The 1,298-nt window shown below is 58.9% G+C and overlaps 1 protein-coding gene across 1 annotated transcript in view; it reads left to right on the top strand.

Moving 5' to 3' along the window:
* The window catches only part of LOC104405348 (myotubularin-related protein 9-like), a 3,580-nt gene extending 2,282 nt beyond the window's left edge, over window positions 1–1,298 (top strand). The window contains 4 exon segments of the mRNA XM_010014029.1: window positions 1–77; window positions 163–383; window positions 529–680; window positions 1,135–1,298. The exon segment at window positions 1–77 is cut by the window's left edge and continues 25 nt beyond it. Coding sequence (XP_010012331.1) covers window positions 1–77; window positions 163–383; window positions 529–680; window positions 1,135–1,298 — 614 coding nt within the window.

Here is a 1,298-nt window from a genome sequence, read left to right as displayed (position 1 = left end):
TGGCCCAGGTGATCCTGGACCCGTCCTGCCGCACGCTCACAGGCTTCCAGGGGCTGGTGGAGCGGGAGTGGATCCAGGTGAGAGTTGCAGTCCCGAGGGGGATAAGGACCCCAGCACCCCCAAACTCTCTTTCACCTGTTGCTCCCCACTGGGGTCCCGCAGGCTGGGCATCCCTTCCGCCTCCGCTGTGCCCACTCTGCCTCCTCCCATGCCCGGCCGAAGCAGGAGGCACCACTTTTCCTCCTCTTCCTCGACTGTGTGTGGCAGCTGAGCCACCAGTTCCCCTTCTCCTTGGAGTTCAGCGAGCACCTCCTACTCACCCTCTTTGACAATGCGTATGCCTCTGCCTATGGCATCTTCCTCTGCAACAACGAGAAGGAGAGGCAAGTAGGGGGGACAGCACTATCCCTTGGGAGCAATGCCACGGTCACCCCTGAGGCAAAGCAAAGCTCTCACAGTCAGAGTTGGGGTCACACAAGGACCCACAAGCTCTTGCAGGGACTGAAGTGCATCTTGACTCTCCCATAGGTGCCTGTGTAAAGTGAAGGAGAGTACACACTCCCTCTGGGCCTGGCTGAACCAGCCTGGGGAGAAGAAGAAGTACCTGAACCCTCTCTACTCACCCAACACCCTGGTCATCTGGCCCTCCGTGGAGCCACAGAGCATCCAGCTCTGGCAGGGTGAGCTGGGTCCAGCTCTGAGCTGGGCTGCATGAGGGAAAGCTGCTCTGCTTTTCATAGAATCATAGAATCCCAGCCTGGTTTGTGTTGGAAGGGACCTTAAAGCTCCTCCAGCTCCAACCCCTGCCCCGGGCAGGGACACCTTCCACTAGAGCAGGTTGCTCCCAGCCCCGGTGTCCAACCTGGCCTTGAACACTGCCAGGGATGGGGCAGCCACAGCTCCTCTGGGCACCCTGTGCCAGCACCTCAGCACCCTCACAGGGAAGAGCTTCTGCCCAAGAGCTCATCTCAGTCTCCCCTCTGGCAGGTTAAAGCCATTCCCCTTGTCCTGTCCCTCCAGGCCCTTGTCCAAAGCCCCTCTCCAGGTTTCCTGGAGCCCCTTTAGGCACTGGAGCTGCTCTAAGGTCTCCCCAGAGCCTTCACAGCTGGAATAACCACAGCTTCTTCCTCTTAGGTTTATTCTTCCGATGGATCCGTTCATCCCAACACCTGGATGAGGCCTGGGGGGAGATCCAGCGGTTAGCAGAGAGTCACAACACCCCGGGAAAGGAGAGCACAGGGAACAGGCTGAGCAAGGCCCTATCCAACCCCCCTGTCTGAACAGAGAATGAAAGATGA

The sequence above is a fragment of the Nestor notabilis genome, unplaced genomic scaffold, assembly GCF_000696875.1.
Source record: "Nestor notabilis isolate BGI_N333 unplaced genomic scaffold, ASM69687v1 scaffold26514, whole genome shotgun sequence".
Lineage (NCBI taxonomy): Eukaryota > Metazoa > Chordata > Aves > Psittaciformes > Psittacidae > Nestor > Nestor notabilis.
This window is presented reverse-complemented; position numbering and strand designations above follow the sequence as displayed.